The 22,425-nt window shown below is 43.6% G+C and overlaps 1 protein-coding gene across 1 annotated transcript in view; it reads left to right on the top strand.

Annotated features, from left to right (window-relative positions):
- Rad9b (RAD9 checkpoint clamp component B) overlaps positions 1–22,425 on the top strand; it is a 32,647-nt gene that overhangs the window by 1,463 nt on the left and 8,759 nt on the right. Inside the window, exons 2-10 of the mRNA XM_038345945.2 lie at positions 211–281; positions 1,217–1,366; positions 1,557–1,671; positions 9,706–9,805; positions 13,209–13,315; positions 18,357–18,463; positions 18,551–18,615; positions 19,245–19,367; positions 20,057–20,285. Of these exons, the coding sequence (XP_038201873.2) occupies positions 211–281; positions 1,217–1,366; positions 1,557–1,671; positions 9,706–9,805; positions 13,209–13,315; positions 18,357–18,463; positions 18,551–18,615; positions 19,245–19,367; positions 20,057–20,285 (1,067 nt within the window). The remainder of the gene's footprint in view (positions 1–210; positions 282–1,216; positions 1,367–1,556; positions 1,672–9,705; positions 9,806–13,208; positions 13,316–18,356; positions 18,464–18,550; positions 18,616–19,244; positions 19,368–20,056; positions 20,286–22,425) is intronic.

The following is a 22,425-nucleotide window of genomic DNA, read 5'->3' as shown; positions in this document are numbered from 1 at the left end:
AAAGACCCTATTTCCATCTCTGGGAATCTTACCCACAGGGCAGTAGTAATAAAGAGCTCAGCTGAAGAATTTAACTGGCATGATTAAGTTGTTCAGTTGATCCTGCTGTCCTTTTGGTTTTCGTTTGAGTATTGTGCATGCAGAAGCAGTCCTGCGATTTCTCTTTATTGCTAGAAAGAATCTAAACAGCACCTTTCTTTTCCTTCACAGTATTTGGAAAAGCAATACAGACTCTATCACGAGTGAGTGATGACCTGTGGCTAGACCCATCTGAGAAAGGTGTAAGTCCAGTTAAAAAGTCCGCGTGATCCAGGTGATGGCGCACGCCTTTAATCCCAGCGCTCGGGAGGCAGAGGCAGGTGGATCTCTGTGAGTTTGAGGCCAGCCTGGTCTACAGAGTTCCAGGACAGGCTCCAAAGCTACAGCAAAACCTTGTCTCGGGGAGAAAAAAAAAAAGCCCTATGTGATGGCATAGGCCATTAATCCCAGCACCAGGAAGGCAGAGCTCAACCAGCTACACAGCGAGTTTGAGACTGATTTTCTCTATAAGAACCTGTCTTAAAAGCCAAAATAAATTTAAGAGTGTTAAGTGATTGATCATATGGTAAAGCAAGAGATGTTTAGGCTGGGTGCTGGTAGCACATGCCTTTAATCCCAGCACTTGGGAGGCAGAAGCAGGTGGATCTCTGTGAGTTCAAGGCAGTTCCAGAACAGGCTCCAAAGCTACATACAGCAAAATCCTTGAAAACAACAACAACATAAATAAATAAATGAATGAATGAATAAATAAATAAATAGAGAAAAAAGATGGTTAAAAGAGCCAAGTCGAAGGACCGGGTGGCAGGTATAATCTCAAGCACTTAATTTAGAGCCTGACAGTTCTAGGCATTCCCAGGATGGCTGACTGAGTGGTAGCTTCTCCCCATGGACAAGAGATGAAATGATCAGTTGCTCAGGGCTCTTTTCTAGCCCTTTTCCATCCTTTTATGTATTAACACTATGGTCACTGTAGACATTTATGCTTTTACAGTGCCAGAGTTTAGGATTATAGATTTTGTAAACATATGTTCAATATAGATTCATATATGTAGGTGTCCATGTGTAAATTCAATGCGCTTGGTTTCATTTGAATATACTTGTGGCATTATATTCATAATAGGATCAATTCAGGATAGAAGTTGATTTTCTCTGAAATAACTAACTTATTTTTTTCCAGCTTGCTCTGAGATCTGTGAATTCCAGTCATTCAACATATGGCTATATTCTGTTCTCGTCTTTGTTTTTTCAACAATATCAGTGGTCACCCTCAGCCACGATGAGTGATAATGACATACCCGTGAATTTAAATTGCAAATTGGCAATAAAGGTAAAAAAGTTGATTTCCTCTTATAAGGGAGAAATACGCCTTTTGTAAGCTATAACAGCTGTACTATATATACTTAATCATTCCAATGCCAATTATGAATACACAAACTTTTTAACAGTTGAGTTTTAAAAATTTAATGGGACAGCAATACTAAGTGTGTGTTTAATGTTACAATGTATTTATGTTGCAGTCAATTCTACCAATCTTTAGATGTCTGAATTATCTTGAAAAAAGTGTAGAGAAATGCAAAATAGTCACCAGATCAGATAAATGCAGACTCGTCATTCAGTTCTTCTGCAGGCATGGTAGGTGCCACTGAAAGCAGTGTTTCTTTTTCTTTTTAAGATTTATTTATTTATTATGTATACAGTGTTCTGACTGCATGTGTGCCTGCAGGTCAGAAGAGGGCACCAGATCTCATTACAGATGGTTGTGAGCCACCATGTGGTTGCTGGGAATTGAACTCGGGACCATTGAAAGAGCAGCCAGTGCTCTTAACCACTAATCCATTTCTCCAGCCCTAAGCAGTGTGTTTCTTAGCATTTTTATGCGTACAGTATGCAGACCTACTGTGATGTGAGGTATGTACAGATATGGAGCATGACAGGTGTGTCACCTGTCTTTGCTGTACTGTAAGGTGGCTGCTGTTTCCTCATAAGCTGGTCTGCATGCAAAACAAAGCAGACTTTAAAATGTCCAACTGGGGAGATGGGTCAGTCAGCCTTGCAAGCATATGGATCTTCATTTGACTCCCAGAACCCATGTTAACTTTAAAAAAAATCTAGCTGGGTTGTGGTGGTGCACTCAGGAGGCAGAGGCAGGTGGATCTCTGTGAGTTTGAGATCAGCCTGGTCTACAGAGTGAGTTCCAGGACAGCCATGATACAGAGGGAAACTCTTGTCTCAAAAAAACAAAACGAAATAAACAACAAAATTCTAGGTGTAATGACACATGCTTGTAGTTGCAGCGCTGCAGAGGCAGAAACAGGTAGGCTTCTGGAGCTGGTGAGCCTCAGACCAGTAAGAGGCGCCGTCTAGGGAAACGGGTAAATAGGCCCTGAGGAATGACACTCTGGTCTTACACTACACACCATGCAATGCAGTCACACTCACATGTGCACACATGACACAGGACCCCTACACAAATGTCCAGTTGAATCAAAATTGATTTTTCTAGCTGGATGTGATGGCTCTCAATTATAGTGAAATCTTGTCTCGGAAAGATGAATTCACAGCTGTCCTACTGTCAAATTCTTTATTTTATTTTACATGCATTCGTGGTTTGCCTGTGTGTATGTCTGTATGAGGATGTTGGGTCCCCTGGAACTGGAGTTACAGACGGTTGTGAGCTGCCATGTGGGTGCTGGGAATTGAACCCAGGTCCTCTGGAAGAGCAGTCAGTGCACTTAACCACTAAGGCATCTCTTCAGTCTTAAAGTCAAGTGTTTTTTGCCAAGGGATGTACAAGGCAAAGTTTTAGGCAGCGCCTAGTATAGAAGAGCATCTAGTCACTGCTGCTGGAGGAGGTCACTGTTAGAAGTTTTGTTGTGATGGTACTGATACTGTGTGCTGTGAGTCGAACCCTGTGGAGGAAAAGAAAGATGAAGAGGCGAAGGAAGGAAGGAAGATGAGGAAGAAGATAAGGTGAGGAGGAAGGAGGAGGGAGGGAGCAAAGGAAGGAAAAAAGAAGGAGAAGGGAAGAGGAAGAAGGAAAAGAAGAGGGGAGAGAATGGAGGAAGAGGAGGACAAGAAACAGAAGCAGCAGCAGTTGGGGAAGCCTGGACTGAGCCATGCCTGCAACACAACTTCAAACTCTCACCTGAGCCAATGTTATTGAGCTGAATTGTCTGACTTCCTCCACGTCTGTTCTTTGTATCTTAAAGCATCCTATATAATAGAACCACCCTATAAAATCTTAAGAATCAATCACAAATATTCTTGTTTTAATTTTTGCTTCTGTTTTAAGATGGAGGCTCAAGTATTCCAGGCTGGCCTGGAACTTGCTATGTAGCTGAGAATCACCTTGAACTTCTGATCCCCTGCCTCTAACCTCCTCAAGTACTGAGATCATAGGCATACACCACTAAACCCAGTATACAAATATTCACTGGGAATAGCTCTAACAGAGCCATGTTTGAGACACTTCTGAGGGTCACCTGGAAGGGAAGGAGGAGAGTGCACTAACAGTCATGGCTGATGAGCACTCGCTCTGCACCAGGCTCTGTGCCTGTCCCTATGGGACCCCACTGTCTCCTCTCAGCAGCCTGTGGCATGAGGGCAAAGCCAACCCCAGTATACGCAGCAGAAGGGAGGCTCTTGGAGCTTGCCTCTTCCACAAAGCTAACGATTTGTGACATTCAGCATGCTGTCCTCTCAAATACTCCCTATACTCGGTTTGCTATTACATGGATCCAGATCCAAAGAAGGGAGAAATAATGTTACACCATTCGTATTTATAGAGAAAACTTAGGGATTATAAATACACACTGAAATAGAAATGTATTATTAAGATAAATTTAAGCCGGGCGGTGGTGGTGCACGCCTTTAATCCCAACACTCGGGAGGCAGAGGCAGGCAGATCTCCGAGTTCGAGGCCAGCCTGGTCTACAAGAGCTAGTTCCAGGACAGGCTCTAGAAACTACAGGGAAACCCTGTCTCGAAAAACCAAAAAAAAAAGAGACAAATTTAAGTCAAAATTAAGAAGTGGGAGCCTGCTGGGCAGTGGTGGTGCACGCCTTTAATCACAGCACTCAGGAGGCAGAGGCAGGTGGATCTCTGTGAGTTCAAAGCCAGCCTGGTCTACAAGAGCTAGTTCCAGGACAGGCTCCAAAGCTACAGAGAAACCCTGTCTCAAAAAACAAACAAAACAAAACAAAACAAAAACAGAAGAAGAAGAAGAAGAGGAGGAGGAGGAGGAGGAGGGGGTGGGAGAGGGGAAAAGAAGGAGGAGGAGGAGGAGAAGAAGAAAGAAGAAGTAGGAGCCTAACGGTTTTATAGAAGTTAATGGAAAGCTCTCATTTTCTGTAAGACTGTTCCCAAAGAGGGTTCAGACAGTAGGACAGCTGTGAATTCATCTTTCCGAGACAAGATTTCACTATAATTGAGAGCCATCACATCCAGCTAGAAAAATCAATTTTGATTCAACTGGACATTTGTGTAGGGGTCCTGTGTCATGTGTGCACATGTGAGTGTGACTGCATTGCATGGTGTGTAGTGTAAGACAAATTCCTCCTCCTCCTCCTCCTCCTCCTCCTCCTCCTCCTCCTCCTCCTCCTCCTCCTCCTCCTCCTTCTTCTTCTGTTTTTTTTTTCTTTCTCAAGACTGGGTTTCTCTGTGTAGTTCTGGTTGCCCTGGAACTCACTCTGTAGATCAGGTTGGCCTCAAATTCACAGAGGTCCTCCTGCTTCTGCCTCCCTTGTGCTGGGATTAAAGGTGTGCGCCACCATACCAGCTCCACAGGTGATGGTGATTTCTAAAGCACACCTCCCAACAGCTGCAGCAGCTGCTTCCAAGGATGTTCCTGTTCCCACCATGTGCACCTCAGCATAAGTAACACGGAAATATTACAGCAGGGGAGATTGTCAGCTTTTGAGCTTAGTGTTTTCCCAAAACAGTAGCCCTAGAGCTTTCTTTAAAATGGCTCAGATGAGGCTGGGCTTGGTGGTCTGTCTTTAATGCCCGCTTGGAGCTCTGTGAGTCAAAAATCTCCAGGCAGTGAGCCCTGGAGGTCAGCCTAGTCTACATAATGAGTTCCATTTCCAGGCCAGTTGGGGCGCTTCCTGTTGAGTGTCCTCATTCTAGGTAAACAGAGAAACACACACCAGTAAGCCTAGTCCTCAAGAGACTAAAACGTAAAAATCTTCAGGCCGAAGTTAGCTTGGCTTTTAGAATGAGGACTAGGAAAGCCAAGGCTACATATCAAAACCCCATCACACACACAAAAAGAGCCAGATGATGATTATATCATTCCAGAGTTCAAAACTCTGAAATATCTTCTCATTTTACTCAGAGAAAAGCCAATGACCTTCAAATGCACTATACTGTTGTCCGGGGACCAAGAGAATGTCTCCTAAGATGTATGTGCAGCTCCACACAGTCTGTTGTTTTACAATTAAAACAAACAAGCAATCCCTGTCAGTTTCTTAAGGTCTGAGGGGTCAGCAAGATGGCATAGCCAATAAAGGCTCCTGCTGCCAAGTCTGATGACCTGAGTTCAGTCCCTGGAACTTACATGGTGGAAGGAGTGAACTGACTCTAAATGTTGTCATTTGACCTCCACACATGCCATGGCACCCTCCCCCCAAAACAAAACAAATATTGAAAAAATTAGGTAAGAGTGCTTAGTGGCATTTGCTATTATTTTAGTAGACTGAAGTTCATTTCCCTGTGCCCACATGGGGCAGCACAAGCAGCTGTAACTCCAGCTCCAGGGCATCTGGTGATCTCTTCTAGCCTCCTTGGGCACTACATGGACATGCATATACACACATATAAATAAAAAAAGATCCAAGAACACAGATTTTATCTGGTTTGTTCTCTGCTTGTGTTATAGACTTAACCTGCCTTCCCAGAGATCTACTAAGAGATTAGTAGAGGAAAAACTTAATAACAGGTGACTGCTTCTGGCTAATGCACAAAAGGGAACCAGCCCTAAACAAAAGTCCCATCAGCTTACATAGTTTCATGGCCTCAAGTTACACTTTGCACAGTAAAGCACGTTTTACACAGACATCACAAGATTTAGCTGCTTGGGCAAACGGAGAGATACACTGGGGCTGCTTTTCCAGGGCACTTGTTCAAGGTCATCCTTCCTGGCTGAGAAGAATTACACTATTTCTGCTAGGAGAACCTGGACTTACTGGCAACTCTGACCCAGTGCTGCCCACTTTGAACTGCACTATAGAGGCATACTCTTTGATATGGGAATGGGCCTAGTGGCCAGCTGTGCTCTTTGTTATGGGACTAGGGCCTAAGTGGAGGCTATCTTAGTGAACACGGCTTTTTTGTTTTGTTTTGTTGAGACAGGGTTTCTCTGTGTATCCCTGGTTGTCCTGGAACTGAAACTCACTCTGTAGACCACGCTGGCCTTGAACTCACAGAAATCCACCTGCCTCAGCCTCCCAAGCGCTGGGATTAAAGGTGTGCCCCAGCTAGTGAACATATACAGAACATGCACTCAGCAAGCCTACACTTCAGTTATGTTCAAGTATAGTGTTTTTTTGTTTTGTTTGTTTGTTTGTTTTTTTGACAGCATTTCTCTGTAGCTTTGGAGTCTGTTCTGGAACTAGTTCTTATAGACCAGGCCGGCCTCGAACTCACAGAGATCCGCCTACCTCTGACTCCCAAGTGCACCACCACCGCCCGGCAGTGTTTTCTTTCTGCAGTTTCTGCAGAGCATAGTCAGTACTGCTCATTCTTGAGTGCTCCTTTAGTTAAATTCTTCTTTGTGTAACTTAGTATTTCCTAAGCAAGCTTAGTACATCCTTTCTAACCTCAGTTTACCATCCCAGCTTCTGTATTGCTAGTTCAAGCTCCTAAAGTCATCCCTCAGTTGTTGCCTACAAAAGTTGCCAAGTTATCTACAGCCCCTCACTTCAAAAGTTGGAATTTGTTTCCTCATTTTGAATCTTAGTCTCTCTCTCTCTCTCTCTCTCTCTCTATATATATATATATATATATATATATATATATATATATGTGTGTGTGTGTGTGTGTGTGTGTGTGTATGTATATATATATATATGGGTGTTTTGCCTGCATAGATATGTCTGTACTTGTACCATATGTATGCAATGCCTGAACAGACCAGAAGAGGGTGTCAGGCCATCTGAAACTAGAGTTATGTTTGGGTTACCGCCATATGGGTGTTGGCACTTCAACCCAGGTCCTCAACCCAGCGAGAGCAGCCAGTGTGCTAAACCACAGAGCTGTCTCTCCAGCTCCTGCTTGTCATGGTCTTATTTTAATACCAGCAGTGGTTTACACAGCTTCCCAGCCCAGGCCTGTCAGCTTCAAAGCTACTTCACAACTTTCCTGCCCACAGAACAAGTCAGGGATAGACTTCTGGAATAGGCCATGTGGCTTCAGCCACCCTCGTTGCTCCCACTGAGGCCCCAGACAGACAGTGAGCCACCCCAGATGATCATTCATAGAAAGATAAGCCTAGGTTAGACCTCAAGAATCACTTAGTAAAACCATGAGGAATAACAAGTGTTTACTCCTACAAGGAACTCAATTTCAGAGTGGATAGTTATGCAGCCAAACTAACAAGACTGGATATTACACAGGTGTGCATACTTATTAAATTAATAATCGCTTCATGCAGCAGTGCACACTCAGCACTGGAAGGCAAAGGCAGGGTTACTAATGTTTGAGGCCAGCCTGGTCTACATAGTGAGTTTCCAGTCAGCCAAGGCTATTGTTAAAACCATCTCATTCCATCAGTCAGTCAGACAGTCAGCTAATCTTTCTTGTTATTCAGTAAAACAAACAAAAACAGCAAAGAATCTTACCAAACACATAAGCTGAGATATGTGTCCAGTTTTATTTATTTTTTTGGGATGAGGCCTGACAAGATCTGACTTGTCTGGAACTCACTGTGTAGACCAGGCTGGCCTTGAACTCACAGTGATCTGCCTGCCTCAGCCTCCTGAGTGCTGGGTTTAAAAGTGTATGCCACCAAGCCTGACAGTTTTTAAAGAAATCTTAAACTTTTGTTAAAAATGTGTGTGTGGCCGGGCGGCGGTGGCGCACGCCTTTAATCCCAGCACTCGGGAGGCAGAGGCAGGTGGATCTCTGTGAGTTCGAGACCAGCCTGGTCTACAAGAGTTAGTTCCAGGACAGGCTCTAAAGCTACAGAGAAACCCTGTCTCGAAAAACCAAAAAAAAGAAAAAAAAAAAAAAATGTGTGTGTGTCTGTATACATTTAGTGCGGTTCAAACTAAAGCCATCAGATTTGGTGGCAAGCACTTTTGCCAGCTGGCTGAGCCATCTCTCTGGTCCTGGTTAGATCTTTTGATTTGTACTGCGGTATCATGCCACCCGCAGACTAACTTGTAGAAAGCCAACTAAAAGCCTTTATCATCGTGGGTTCTGTACTTGTTAGAACACTGCAACCTTGAAAGGCCACTTAGCCTTACCAATGTGCCGTTTCCTCTACTGAGCTTGAGTCCCTCCCTCCCCAGAAGTGCTGCAGTAAAGACGAGAGAGAATGCACGTAAAATGTGGACCAGTGTCTGTCTGGCACATAGAGCACCCTAATCTGAAAGTTTGAATCTAAAAGCCCCCAAAATTTGATTTTCAGATTAGGGATATTCAACTTTTAAACTCTATAGAAATATTCCCCAAAAAAATCCTTCCAAATCAGAAACACTTTTTAAAAATATTTTTATTTTACTTGTATGACTGTATTGCTTGCATGTATGTGCACTGCATGTGTGCTACACATATGCCTGGTGCTCTCAGAGATCAGGAGAGTGTGCTAGGTACCCTAGAACCAGAGTCACAAATAGTCACAAGCTATACGAGGGTAATGGGAGCTGAAGCCTGGCCCTCAGCAAGAACAAGTACTCTTAACCATTGAGCCATCTCTCCAGCCTCTCAAACACTAAGCATTTAGAACAGGAACACTTGGCCTGTATTGCAATTGCTCCTAAAGTGAAAAGAAATCAACCAGATGGTGGTGGCACACGCCTTTAATTCCAGCTCTCGGGAGGCAGAGACAGGCAGATCTCTGTGAGTTCGAGGTCAGCCTGATCTACAGGGTAGTTCCAGGACTGGCTCCATAGCTACTGGGAAACCCTGCCTCAACCCCACCCCCAGAAAAAAAAAAGAAAAAGAATTCACAGACCAGATTTAGAGGTTTAACTGCCAATGTTCCTATAAAGACTGGTCTCCTGAATAAAATATTTAAAAGGAAAATTGTAACTCTGTGACCTGTAGTACCAGTTACTGTGTCACGCACATTTAAGGAGTTTCTTTTCAGGGGCTGGAGATGTGGCAAAGTTTGCAGAATGCTTAATTTCCAGTGTGTGAGCAGGATGGTGCAGGCCTGTAATCCCAGCACTAGAGAGTTCAAGGTTATCCTCCACTACCCGTGGTGTTAGCACCTTGGGATGCACAAGACTTGGTCTAGTTTGCTCAGAGGATGTGAATGTTGCTCCTTGTCCACTAGGAGGCAACAACACATTTCATTAAGGCCGTGTTCCACGGCAGGTTGTATGCACCTGCCGCACAGGGAACAATAATTTTATTGCTTTAATTTAGCCATGAAAGGCAGGCTTTTAAAGCCTGTTCATTTTGCACTTACAGTTATTAAGAGGTTGCTTTGTTCTCTTTAAGGTATTAAAAGAACTCACAATGTATATTTCCAAGACAGCCAGCCCTTGAAAATTCTCTTTGAAAAGAGTATGTGTGCCAATATCCTGATGATTAAACCAAGGTAATGGGTCTCCTGACACCCCCTTCTCTCCTGAACACAGCGTCCTCAGGCAGTGAACAGTTCACCCCAGAGCTTTTCTTTCCCTTTTAAGTCAGCACACAAGATGCTGGTTTCTGTAGGACACCTCATGCCGTGCACATTGTACTGTGGTCACACCCAAACACCAGATGATGATGAGAAAGAGCTCCAGGGCAGGGGTCTCAGGCCTTTTACACTCGCATCAGAGCTGCTACCTCAGAGCTCCTGCGATTTTCTCTCTGAAACGAGTCTCCACCCAGCTTACATGGGAGGGGCTTAAGGGCCATGGTATAGGCTGCCCAACAGTGTCCAAAAATGGAGTTAGTGGGTCATACTGAGTCCAATTTGAATTCCGTGTATTCTGAACTCAGTTGTCTTCTGAATAGTTTGTCACTTCACATTCTCACCAGAATAGAGGACACAATAAATCTTTATAAATTTTGACAGCCTCATGGGTAAAATTGTTGCCTTTTCATTGTTAATAGTGAGTATGAGAATTATTTGTTTATTAACAGTTTGGGGTTTTTTTTTTTGACTTTTGAGACGAGGTCTCATACCTGAAGTGAGCCTGTGCTTTCTTGTGCTAGGACTATAGGCATGCACTATCGTGCCCGCATTTTTCCTCCCTTTGACACGCACATTCATGTTGTCACTATTTATATATCAAGTTATTTGGTATCTTGTGGTCTGGGGTATAATACAGGGATAGAACTCTTGCCTAACACATACAAATCTCTGGGTTTTACTCCCATAAACACAAAAGAAAAAATTATTTGGAGTCCCAACCAGGGGAAGCTGAGGCAGAAGAATGTTCGGGCTTAGACAAATTTACGTGGCATTTGTATAACACCTCCCTTTAAACAAGGGAGAAATCCCCCAAATGAGCATGATAGCTGTTCCTGGCATTCCGACATCAAGATGCACTGCTAACTATGTCTAGCATCCGGCTAACAGCTAAGCCTGTATCAATTTTAAGAATGTCATTTCTAGGGCTGGAGAGATGGCTCAGAGGTTAAGAGCACTGGTTGCTCTTCCAGAGGTCCTGAGTTCAATTCCCAGCAACCACATGGTGGCTCACAACCATCTGTACTGAGATCTGGCGCCCTCCTCTGGTGCGCGGGCATATATCAAGGCAGAATGTCGTATACATAATAAATAAATAAATCTTTAAAAAAAAAAAAAAAGAATGTCATTTCTATCTAACAGCACCTTAAGTTCTAAAGGATGGCAGAACTGGCAATTTCTCTTTGTTTTATTATAATGCAATTTTATTTTAAAGCATTGCATTTTTTTAAAATGAGTATTTTTTTAAGATTTATTATGTATACAACATTCCTTCCATGTATGCTTGCATGCCAGAAGAGGACACCAGATCTCATAGATGGCTGTGAGCCACCATGTGGTTGCTGGGAATTGAACTCAGGACCTCTGGAAGAGCAGTCAGTGCTCTTAACCTCTGAGCCATCTCTCCAGCCCTGCATTTTTTTTATATATGGGAGTTTCTGTCTGCATGTGTCTGTGTACTATGTGCATGCCTGGTCCCCTTAGAGGGCAGAAGAGGGTGTTGATCCCCTGGAGCTGGAGTTACAGATGGTTGTGAGTAGTGTTGGGACTGGAACTTGGGTCCTCTGCAAGATCAGGTAGTGCTCTTAACTGCTAAGCTAGCTCTCAAGCACTTACTATACTTTTTTTTAAAAATATTTATTTATTTATTTATTTATTTTGTATACAATATTCTGTCTGTGTGTATGCCTGCAGGCCAGAAGAGGGCACCAGACCCCATTACAGATGGTTGTGAGCCACCATGTGGTTGCTGGGAATTGAACTCAGGACCTTTGGAAGAGCAGGCAATGCTCTTAACCTCTGAGCCATCTCTCCAGCCCTATACTTTTTTTTTGAGACAGGGTTTTAGCCCTGGCTGTCCTGGAACTTGCTCTGTAGGACAGGCTGCTGTTTAACTCAGAGATCTGCCTGCCACTGCCTCCTGAGTGCTGGGATTAAAGGTGTGTGCCACCACCTGGCTCTATTACACAGTTTTAAAAAGGCAATCTAGTTAGAACTGGGCAAAGAAGACCTCGGTGTGCACAGAGAGCACATGAAGATGTTCAGTATGGTGATCACTGGGAGAGCAAAAAGCAATCTTCAGGCCTGTTGAGGTCACCTCAAGTGAGTTTTCTGTGGATGCATCTCTTTTTAAAGGGGCGCATAATTAAACCAGACATGGTGGCTCTCCCCTGTGAGCCCAGCACTTAGGAGGCTGAGGCAAGAGCTCCAGGCCAGCCTAGGCTACAGAGAAAGAGAGACCATGTCTCAGAAAAAAAGAAGAAAACAGCCCAAAGGGGATTCAGAATAAAAAGGTAGCTGGATGTCAGAGAACCTTGATGTAGCAAGTGTTAATTAGATAGTCTAGGATATGTACAGAAAATCCAGGTGGCACACAGGGTGGGACCTTCTGCCTGCTATGTTGTGGGGCAAATTAGATACTTCTCAATTGCTGTGGCAAAACACCATAACCAGAGCAGCTGTCAAAGAAAGCTCAGCTGGGCACAGTGGTACTTGGAGGCAGAGGCAGGAGGATCTCTGTGAATTTGAAGCTAGGGTGGCCTACATAACAAGTTGAATTCTGGGATAGCCAGGACTCCATAGAGATACCCAGTCTCAAATTAATTAATTAAATACATAAAAATGAAAGTTTAATTGGGCTTACAGTTTTACAGTTTCTGAGGGTTAGAGTCCATGATAGCAGCAGGAACAGCTAAGATCTCATATATCAGTAGGAGGAAAAGAGAGAACTAATTTTAAATGGCACCTGTCTTTTTGTTTGTTTGTTTTTTGAGACAGGGATTCTCTGTATAGTGGTGGCTGTCCTGGAATTCACAGAGGTCGGCCTGCCTCTGCCTCCTGAGTGCTGGGATTAAAGACCTGCACCACCCCACCCAGTTTGGCCTTGGCCGACCTCTTCTGACAAGGCCACGCCTCCTAATCATTCCCAAAACAGTTCCACCAAACAGGACCAACTGTTCAGACCTTAGACCTATGGGGCCATGTTAGTTCAAACCACCTCAGGTGTTTGTGAGTAGCTCCATCTTCTGTCACCCTTTATAGCATGGAAGCAGAATCAAAGAACTGTCCCCGTGTCCTGCTCACCCTGTGGTTCCTGCATCTTTTCCTAAGGCAGTACAACCATCTCACATGCCCTTAATTTCTAAGTTCTTGTGAGCCTTCTAAGGAAAGTAGAATTTAAAGATCACAGTAAGAAAGAAGGCAGACTTTGGAGGAAGCTTCCTAAACCCAGACCTGTTTGTTTCCAGAATCAAGATTTGAATACCAGTAAGGTTATAGCTGACTTCCAAATAAATGTCAATACATTTCATCACTTTTACAGGTTGCTGGCTGAGGCCATTGTTCTTCTAACGTCAAATCAAGAGGAAGTCACCTTTTCTGTTACTCCAGGGAGTTTCTGCCTCAAGAGTTCGAGTGGAGAATCCCTGGGTAAGGGTGATATCTGCCTTGTGCTGGGATGGGATGGAATGTGTTTCCTGCTTCTTCAAAACTCGACACAGAGTGCCTGTCAGTGGTGATACCTGATGCTGTCTGAGAAGCACCAAAATGTAGAAAAATGGTAAAAATGATGACCAGGTCTGGGAAATTTATACAATTCACAATCGAAGTATATGGCTTTGAATTTTTAGGTTGCTTTAAAATGAAAAGTAGTTATTGAGAAAATATATTTTCATGTAAGGACTGAGCTCCTGTTGTTCTCCTTCCCTCTTCCTTTTCTTTCCTTCCATCCTAACCCCCCCTTTTCTAAAGACAGGGTCTCATTATGTAACTCAGATTGGCTGAGAACTTGCAATTCCCCTGGCTCAGCCTCCAGCCTCCCAGGTGGCTGGAATTATGGGCTTTCTCTAACATGTCCAGCTTCAGTCAGGCTTTCAAGGTCTGGGTCTCATCCTTGACTATCCTAAGAGGCCAGCAATCCGACTGAGACGAACTCTGACTACACATGAAGAAAAGGTGCCTCTGGGTCAGAACTTTGCAGTACCCCAGATGGCAAGTGCACAGGCAACCGTGGGAACACCCCTAAGTCAGTTCTCCCTAGACAAAATTCCTAGAAGGGAATTTTGGTGATGAGATCTCGAAAGGGGGCCCCTTTGGGTTCACCTTGCTCTCTGCAGTGAGTGGACAGGAAGGAACTGTGTTGTCATCTTGCTGTATTGCAGACTATGGTGGGGCTCACACACATGCCCACTGGATGAGCATTCTGCTGCTGCGCCATGTGCTAGGTCAGGAGCTATGGTGTTTAAAGTGAAGAGCCAGTAGGTGGAGGGCTTACACTGGGCCTAGTGACTGTTGTGTTTCCTTAGAATACCTAGGAATCACTTAGTATTTGGAGACCAGGCTGTTGTGTAGATGCTGCCACTGACATGAAGACTCCAAGCACAGGAGCCATGTGGCCTGCCTGTGTCACACTTCATAGTCATCTGTGGTCCTAATCTGTGTAGATATTTGGGCTTCAGGTTATAGCTTCTTACTAATTTACTTTTTAAACGACTTCCCTTGGGTTTGCTCCAACTTAATTTCTGCAACTCAGGAGAGCATGGCCTAGAAAAGACACACATAGCTGGTGAAAGGGTCTGCTTGATGAAGGTAGCTGTTTAGTAGCCCATAAGCACTGCCCAAGAGGAACTTTCTAATGAGTGGCTACCACTTGGCTGACTAGCCACTATCTAATCTTGTTCTTGGACTTCCTCTGCTCCAGCACTAGCAGTGGCATGAGCCTTCTAGTTGAGGTGAAGCATCTCTTATACTTAAGACTGCACATCCCAGGAGCCTGGCTAAGGCATTGCAGCAATAAGAAATAGTAAAATATGGGAATGCAAGCTGGTACAACTCCTTTGGATGTCAATGTGGTGATTTCTCAGAAAATTAGGAAACAACCTTCCTCAAGACCCAATAATACCACTTTTGGGTATATATCCAAAGGATGATCAATCATGCCACAAAGACATGTGCTCAACTATGTTCATAGCAGCTTTTTTTGTCATAGTCAGAACCTGGAAACAAGCTAAATGTCCCTCGATCGAAGAATGGATAAGAAAAATGTGGTACATTTACACAATGGAGTACTACACAGCAGAAAAAATAATGACATCTTGAATTTTGCAGGAAAATGGATGGAACTAGAAAACATTATTTTGAGTGAGGTAACTCAGACACAGAAAGACAACTATCACATATACTCACTCATAGGTGGTTTTTAAACATAAAGCAAAGAAAGCCAGCCTACAAACCACAATCCCAGAGAACTTAGACAACAATGCGGACACTAAGAGAGACTTACATAGATCTAGTCTACATGGGAAGTAGAAAGTATAAAAAGACAAGATCTCCTGAGTAAATTGGGAGCATGGGGACCTTGGGGTCGGGTTGAAGAGGGGAGGGGAGAGACAGGGAGGGGAGCAGAGAAAAATGTAGAGCTCAATAAATATCAATAAAAAATTTAAAAAGAAATAGTAAAGGAATCTTCTGTGTGTAAATATGCTTCTCTCCCACCCTCCCTGTGTTATGGATGTTTCCCAAAGCAGTCTTTTTGATTATTTGTTTTGAAACATGGTCTCAGTATGTGCCTAGAACTTTCTGTATAGACAAGGCTAGCCTTGAACTCAGAGCAATCCACTGGCTTCCACCTCCCTAGTGCTGGGGATGAGCCACCACATCTAGCCAACCAAAGCAGTTTTGTAATGAGAAGTTAAAAACACCAACATATAGCTGGGCAGTGGTGGCGCATGCCTTTAATCCCAGCACTCAGGAGGCAGAGGCAGGCGGATCTCTGTGAGTTCGAGGCCAGCCTGGTCTACAAGAGCTAGTTCTAGGACAGACTCCAAAGCCACAAAGAAACCCTGTCTTGAAAAACAAAAAACAAACAAACAAACAAAACAAACAAACAAAAAACCCACCAACATATATACAAAAAAACTATAAAAATAAATTTGTTGCTGGGTGGTGGCAGTGGTGGCTGCAGCACACGTCTTTAATCCCAGCACTTGGGAGGCAGAGGCAGACAAATCTCTTGTGAGTTTGAGGCCAACCTGGTCTACAAAGCAAGTTCTAGGATAGCCAGGGCTGTTACACAGAGAAACCTTGTCTCGAAGAAACAAACTAATGAAGAAACAAAAATTAAAGATAGTATTACCATAACCCAGCTATTCCATTCCTGGGCTATGCCCAGTGGACTCCATACTCTTTCACAGATAATTACACCTCAGTGCTTTTTCATTAGCACAAAGATGTAAACAGAGACCGCGCTTTAGCTTCCTGGCCACACAGATCGAATAATCACACAAAAACTGTATTAATTACAATATTGTTTGGCCAACAGCTCAGGCATATTGCTAGTTAGCTCTTACATCTTAAATTAACACATTTCTATTATTTTATATTTTACCATGAGTTTTGTGGTTTGTTTACCTCTTGCTTCTTGGCAGCTACAGGGTGTCTACCTAACTCTGCCTTCTTTCTCCCTGTATTCAGTTTAGTTTTCCTGCCTACCTATATTTTGCCCTGCCATAGGCCAAAGCAGCTTTTATTTTTTATTAACCAATGGTAATAAAACATATTCACAGCATACAGAGGGGAATATTACATCCATCACAAGGAAATGGAACAAGCTTAGTTATTTATCAGTAATGAACAGATAATGAAAATCTGGTATATATGTAAAATGGAAGCCAGGTGGTAGTACACACTTTTAATCCTGTCACTGGAGAGGCACAAACAGGCAGATCTCTGTGATTTTTTTTTTTTTTTTTGGTTTTTGGTTTTTGGAGACAGGGTTTCTCTGTAGCTTTTTGGAGCCTGTTCTGGAACAAGCTCTTGTAGACCAGGCTGGCCTCGAACTCACAGAGATCTGCCTGCCTCTGCCGCCGAGTGCTGTGATTAAAGGCGTGTGCCACCACCGCCGGGCCTCTGTGATTTTTGAGGTCAGCCTACTCTAGAAACTGAGTTCCAGGACAACCAGAGCTGTTACACAGAGGCAACCTGTCTTGGAAAATTTTTTTAAGAAAAGATAAAATGGAATATTATTTAGCTCTAGAGAAAAATAAAATCACAAAATCTGGAGGAAAATGGATGGACTTAGACTATTATATGCAGAGGTCACCCAATCACAGAGGGGAAAAAACACATGTTCTCTCCCTCATATGTGGATTCTACAATATAACATATACATTTATATATATATATATATATATATATATATATATATACACACAAATGGATGTGTGAATGCAGTATAACATGCAGAAAAGAGGACAAGAAAGGTGACATTAGGTGATGCGGAAGGATAGAACGCAGGACAAGCACGTCATGAAAGGGGATATAGTGCTGTCTTTAGGATAATGTGGCTTGTCACTGATGCCTCACTTCTTTCTGCTGTCTTTTCTTCCTTTGCCTCTTTTTCCTGTGCTGGGTATTGAACCCATGCCTTATGCATAGTAGGCAAGCACTCTACCACTGGGTCTCCAGGTCTTCCCATCCCTCTCTTTATTGAGACAGGGTCTCACACTAGCTCAGCCTGGCCTAGAACTCACTGAGTGGCTTAGCTCACTGGCCTTGAACTGGTGGTAGTCCTTCTGCCTCAGCTTTCTAAATGCTAGATTATAAGTATGAGTTATCATGCCTGGCTTCTAGCCGTCTTTTTACCTGTTATTTTGAGACAGGGGATGACTAAATTGCCTAAGCTGGCCTTGAACCCTAAATTCATTTTTTAAACCATGTTTTTATAATTTAGTTTGATTGCCTTTAATCTTTTTATTCATTTTGTAAAAAAATTTTTGAGAGGTTTTAAATTTTTAACTAAAACAATATGGGATATAGTTCGCTAATAAACTGTAACTTGATTTTACATGTAAACTATATTTATGGTAATCCCTTTAAGAATGCGTTAGCTTCACCATGTATGATGGCCCAGGCCTGTAATTTCAGCACTTGGGAGATGGAGGGAGGAAGGATTGGGAGTTCAAGGTCACCTTAGGTCACGTAATGATTTTGAAGCCAACCTAGGCTACATGTGATGCTGCCTCACTAAAAACTTTTTTAAAAAAGTTTGTTTTTATGGTGTTCTGGTTATTTATTGGTGACAGAAAGTCATCCCAAAATACAGTAGCTGGGACAGCCCTTTCTTACCCCTCAGGACTCTGCAGGCTAATGGGACTCAGCTGGGCAGTTACCACTCAGGGCCTCATGCAGCTGTGGTTAGACAATTCGGGCTGGAAGCATCCAAATACCCAAAGACAACACACAGGGCAGGCCCCTGGGACTGGTCTGCTATAGGCGTGGCTTCCTCTGCCTTCCCCTGTGGATTAGACCAGTCACAGGCTACGGAGATTCATGGGGCAGGGTGCTTTAAACCCCACCTTTAAGGAAAAACAAAAACACCTTGACTATGTTTAACTCAGGGTTACATGTTTGTGCCAAACGTTAACACATGCCTCTAGTTCAGTTTTAACCTTTATTTCCCTACATCAAACAGATTTAAGCAGTTCTGTGTATAGTGAGATGTCTTTTGGCCCTGAAGAGTTTGACTTCTTTCAAGTTGGACTCGATACTGAAGTAACATTTTGCTTTAGAGAACTAAAGGTAAGAAGACACTTCGCTGAAGTCAAACTCAGGTTTTCATTGGTGCTTCTAAAGGAGTGATTCCTCTTTCTTCTCCTCTCCCTGCAGGGGATCCTCGCCTTTTCAGAAGTGATGCATGCTCCTATATCCATCTACTTTGACTTTCCTGGGAAGTAGGTCCCCAAGAACCCTGTGTCTTCCCTTTTGTTCCCATAACAAAAGCCTTTGGAGCATGGTGAAGCTGATGTTACACCCCAGTACTCTTTGAACTTTACTAGCAACATTTGTCAAACTAAGAGTTTGAAAGATGCTATAACTCGGTGCTTTGAAATTGGTAATGCAGCTAGATGTGGTAGTGTACGTCTGCAGTCCTGGCATGTAGGAGGTGGAGGCAGTGGGATCAGGAGTTCAAGGTCAGCTTTGGTCACACAGTGAGTCTGAGGCCAGCAAGTGCTATGGGACCTTGTCTCAAGAAAGCAAAAGTTAAGAAATTTAGTACTTTGACTGAGAAAGATAATTGTTCTACAACATTAAACATTTGACTGGCTCCTGACAAAATTGTCTAAGTAGGAAATTATGCATGGCTCAAGCACATGGATTCTGTGTGTAAGCCTTTAGTGTAGTTCAGAAGTAAAGCAGAATCAGATCATCTCCCTGGGGGTGCTGAGGGCTTCCTTAGGAAGCTGACCTGTGAAGATATGGAAGCAGCACCTGCTGTCTCTCTCCCTAAGCTGGTGGTACTTGCTGATGTATGCCTGACAGCATCAGAAATGAGCATGCTTTGTGCCGACTGTCCTTCTAGACCGGTGGTTTTGAGTATTGACGACATGCTCTTGGAGGCGAACTTTATCCTGGCCACGTTAGCGGATCAGCCAAGCAGAGTGTCTTCACCACAGTCACTGTGTCTTTCCCAGGCACACAGAAGGTGAGGCTGCAGGCTTTTTCTCTGATGGAATGTCTGGGGGGTGGCACAGGTGCCACCACACATCTGGGACGTCCCTGACATAAGACATTGGGATTACAGATGCATACTACTGAGTCCAGCTTTAAATAGATTCTGAGGATCCAAACGCAGGGCCTCACACTTGCATAGTGAGGGCTTTACCCTTTATGTTGGAACAAGTGAACGAAAAAGACCAAAATTGTCTTTTGAGACAGAGTCTCTACATAGTGCTGCTGTCCTGGAACTCACTGTGTTGACTAGTTGGCCTTGAACTCTCAAAGATCTACCTGCCTGTGCCTCCCCAGTGTTGGGATTAAAGGTGTGTGTTAACACGACTGTCTCACAATTATCTTTTTATTTATTTACTGGTTTTTTGAGACAGGGTTTCTCTGTGTAGCCCTGACTGTCCTGGAACTTGCTTTGTATACCAGGCTGGCCTTGAACTCACAGTGACCTGCCTGTCTCTGTTTCCCAAGTGCTGGGATTTAAAGGCATATGCCATCACCTCCCAGCCTGTACAGGGCATTTCTAAATGACTGTACACATTAATCTTAATTTCCAACAAGTATTTCCGTTACTTAATTCACAGTTCTCATCTAACATGCTCTCTTAGTTACATAAAAATGTATTTCCCATTAAACAACTCCATCTAATCCCTCTTAATACTCCAGGTCAGACCCCACACAGTCAAATGCCCAGGTGGGTAAAAGCCGAGCTAGCCAGACCCCAGAGAGCATCTCTCGAGCAGCCCCCAAAAGGTTGTTTCCCAAGGAGCCTCTGGACAGCAGCTCTGCAACAGAGACCAAGAGAGCCAGCAGCAACCAGGACAGCATCTCCCAAGTGCCTGAAAGTGTGGTCAGCGACATGGAGGAGGAGCCAGGCCCGTCACACCTCAGGAAGGTAGGGAGCAGTGCTGAGGCAGCTGTCAGCCCAGTTCTCAGCATCCGTCTGATGTCGCCCTAGTCAGGACACCTGTTTCATGAAGACCTCCACCCTCCCCTCTCGCCCTTCTGCTAGTCTCCCTTCATCTAGCCTCCCTTTTGCTTTTACATCTGTGTCATATATGATTGTATATATGGTATAATGTATTTGTTCATGTATGATCCACAAGTGAAAACATGCAATACTTATGTTTCTGAGTCCAGCTTTTTTACTTGCTATGATGACCTCCATTTGCATCTATTGTCCAGCAGATTATGTCATTCCATTCTTCTTTATGGCTGAATAAAATCCATTGCATAGGGCTGGAGAGATGGCTCAGAGGTTAAGAGAACTGACTGCTGTTCTGGAGGTCCTGAGTTCAATTCCCAGCAACCACATGGTGGCTCACACCCATCTATGAGATCTGGTGCCCAGAACACTATATACATACATACATACATACATACATACATACATATATATATATATATATATATATATATATATATTAAAAATCCATTGCATAGATAGACCACAGTTTCTTTATCTACTTATCTGATGATGCAGTCAGGCTGATTATATCAGGTGGTTATTACAAAATAGTGCAATAAAATGGATGTGCAGGTGTCTCTTGGGACATGTTAAAGCTCCTATGGTTATACACTCACAAGTACCCAGAAGTCATATGGCTGGGGCATCATATGTGACAGAATTTCTAGGGCTTTTGTTTTGGAGAGAATCTCAAGTAACCCATGCTGGCCTTGAGCTACTTATATAGCCAAGGATGGCCTTAAACTTGTGATAGTTTTGTTTCTCCCTTGAAAGTGCTAGGATTACAGGCATATGCCACCTCATCTGGCTCTTTTTGGTGTTCAGACAGTGTAGCACGAATTCTAATTGATCTTAATAATAAAAACCCGGAGCCATATATTAGGGGGTGAAAGCTGAGAGATCAGAGAAGCAGTGTAGCAAGCCACTAGAGCGTTCTTACCTCTACCAAACAATGCTCAGACCAAAAGTCTCAGACTACCTCCTCAGACTGCATCCACAGACTGCCCTGAGCTCCTCTCTCCTCCCATCTTATATTCCTCCCTCTGCCCAGCCGTACCACTCCTGTCTCTACCTCCCTAGTGCTAGATTAAAGGTGTGGAATCCCAAATGCTGGGATCACCTTTATGTGAGCTCTGTTTCTCTTTTAAACAGATTCAATCTTGTGTAACCCAGGGTGGCCTTGAACTAACAGAAATCCCTCTGCCTCTGTCTCCTGGGATTAAAGGTGTGAGCCACTGTCCTCTAGTGGTTTAGCTCTGCGCTCTGATCTTCAGACAAGCTTTATTTGTTAAAACACAAAACAGAGCTGGGTGGTGGCGCATGCTTTTAATCCCAGCACTCAGGAGGCAGAGGCAGGTAGATCTCTGTGAGTTCGAGGCCAGCCTGGTATACAACAGCTAGTTCTAGGACAGGCTCCAAAGCTACAGTGAAACCCTGTCTCAAAAAAACAACAACAATAAAAACAACACAAAACACCCCCCCAACCCCACAACAACAAACATACAAACAAACAAACAAACAAACAAACAAGAAAACCCAGAATATCACTACAAGACAAGATCTCACTGGGCTTGAACTGTGTACTCAAGGATAGCCTTGAAGTCCTGATCCTCCTGTACTAGTCACAGCTGTGCCACCATGCTCAGCATACTATATTCGTATTTCTGAGGAATATCTATACTGATTTCCATGAGGCGAGGATAACTTTACATTTCTACCAGCAGTGTATAATAATTCCTATTTGGCATTTATTTGTGAGCTTTGTGTTTTAGATTTCTGTGTATGTGTGTGCCTCCATGTACGTATGTGCACCAATGTGTCAGCATCCATGGAGGCCAGAAGAGAGCATCAGATCACGTGGAGCAGGAGGAACAGGTTCTGGGAACTGAATCTGTGTTCTCTGTGAAAGCAACAATGCTCTGTTTTCACATATGTGTATGTGTGTGTTGTGCACACATGTATGCATGTACATGTAGCGGTCAGAGGACAGCTCGCAGGAGTCAGTTCTCTCCTTCTACCATGTGGGTTCTGGGGACTGAACCTGGTTCATCAGGCTTGGCAGTCAATT

The sequence above is a fragment of the Arvicola amphibius genome, chromosome 10 (genome assembly GCF_903992535.2).
Source record: "Arvicola amphibius chromosome 10, mArvAmp1.2, whole genome shotgun sequence".
In the NCBI taxonomy this organism is placed as follows: Eukaryota; Metazoa; Chordata; class Mammalia; order Rodentia; family Cricetidae; genus Arvicola; species Arvicola amphibius.
The sequence above is the reverse complement of the archived record's forward strand: the minus strand, read 5'-3'. Positions and strand labels throughout refer to the sequence as shown.